Source organism: Sinocyclocheilus anshuiensis, unplaced genomic scaffold (genome assembly GCF_001515605.1).
Source record: "Sinocyclocheilus anshuiensis isolate Anshui unplaced genomic scaffold, SAMN03320099.WGS_v1.1 scaffold3807, whole genome shotgun sequence".
Taxonomy (NCBI): Eukaryota; Metazoa; Chordata; class Actinopteri; order Cypriniformes; family Cyprinidae; genus Sinocyclocheilus; species Sinocyclocheilus anshuiensis.
In genome coordinates, this window is record NW_015556012.1 from 18,720 (window position 1) to 19,716 (window position 997).

Genomic DNA, 997 nt, shown 5'->3' on the forward strand with positions numbered 1-997 from the left:
AGGGCCACGTCTTTAAGAGTTTTGGCAAACACACGAACACTGTCTTTATAGAGGTGGACATCGTCGTAGAGGTGGCTGAGGTCCAGTGTAGGATGATGTGCCAGGTGAACATTTGGCATTCCAGCACATCTACGTGTGATGTCTGCATTTACTCTTTGTATGGTGCGAGGATGGAAGTCTGATCTGGGCAGGATGGTGGAGATAATTACTTTTGAAGTCGGGAAGGTTTGTGTTGCTTTTATGGCCACCCGTGTAACTGAATCTGCCACTCGCTCTTGTTGTGCCCGCAGGTCATTCGTGCCCACATGGATGATGATGTGGCTGGGTTCACCCAGATTCTCCCTGTTCAGTTGTTGTAGGGCAATATCTGTTTTTGGGCACCAGAGTTTTAATGTTTTGTGACCAGGAAAGAGCTGTTTTTCATTAATAAATGTGCCATTTGAATCAATTAACATGATGACTTCTGCTTTCTGTGGGTCACTTCCTTGCTCTTGGGGGCCCTCGGGGGTCTCTGTCAGTGGTGTCAGTGGCACTGCTGCTGGAGTGCTGGACTCAGGTGTTGGAGTGTGGGCTGCTGCTGTCTGGGTGGTGGGAGAGCTGGGCCGCTGCTTACAGGTGCGTGTGAGGCTCTCTGTTTGTTGTCTCAGGCTTTGTATTTCTCTCTCTCTCTGAGCAGCAGCTCATGCCTGACTGTTTTCAGTTCTTTATTCAGGGTTATTTCTCCTTCTCTGAGCAGCAGCTCCTGCCTGACTGTTTCCATTTCTTTATTCATGGTCTCTCTATCTTGCTGCAGTTTGCATATCTCTCTTTTTAGCTCCTCAACACTAGTTTCAAAGTCTCGTGTGAGGTGATTGATTTTATTTTCCAGGTGTTGTAGGCGTTCACTGGATATTGCATGGGAGAGTGTTAGTTCTCTGAGCTCCACCAGCTCTACCTCTTGTAGGGAGAGGTTGTTTCTGATCTGACTGACAGACTGTTCCAGCTGTGGGTCGTGTTC

At 48.1% G+C, this 997-nt stretch overlaps 1 protein-coding gene across 1 annotated transcript in view; it reads right to left on the reverse strand.

Moving 5' to 3' along the window:
• Positions 1-643: 643 nt before the first annotated feature.
• The window catches only part of LOC107676146 (uncharacterized), a 1,169-nt gene continuing 815 nt past the window's right edge, over positions 644-997 (reverse strand). The window contains exon 2 of the mRNA XM_016470667.1: positions 644-994. Coding sequence (XP_016326153.1) covers positions 644-994 — 351 coding nt within the window. The remainder of the gene's footprint in view (positions 995-997) is intronic.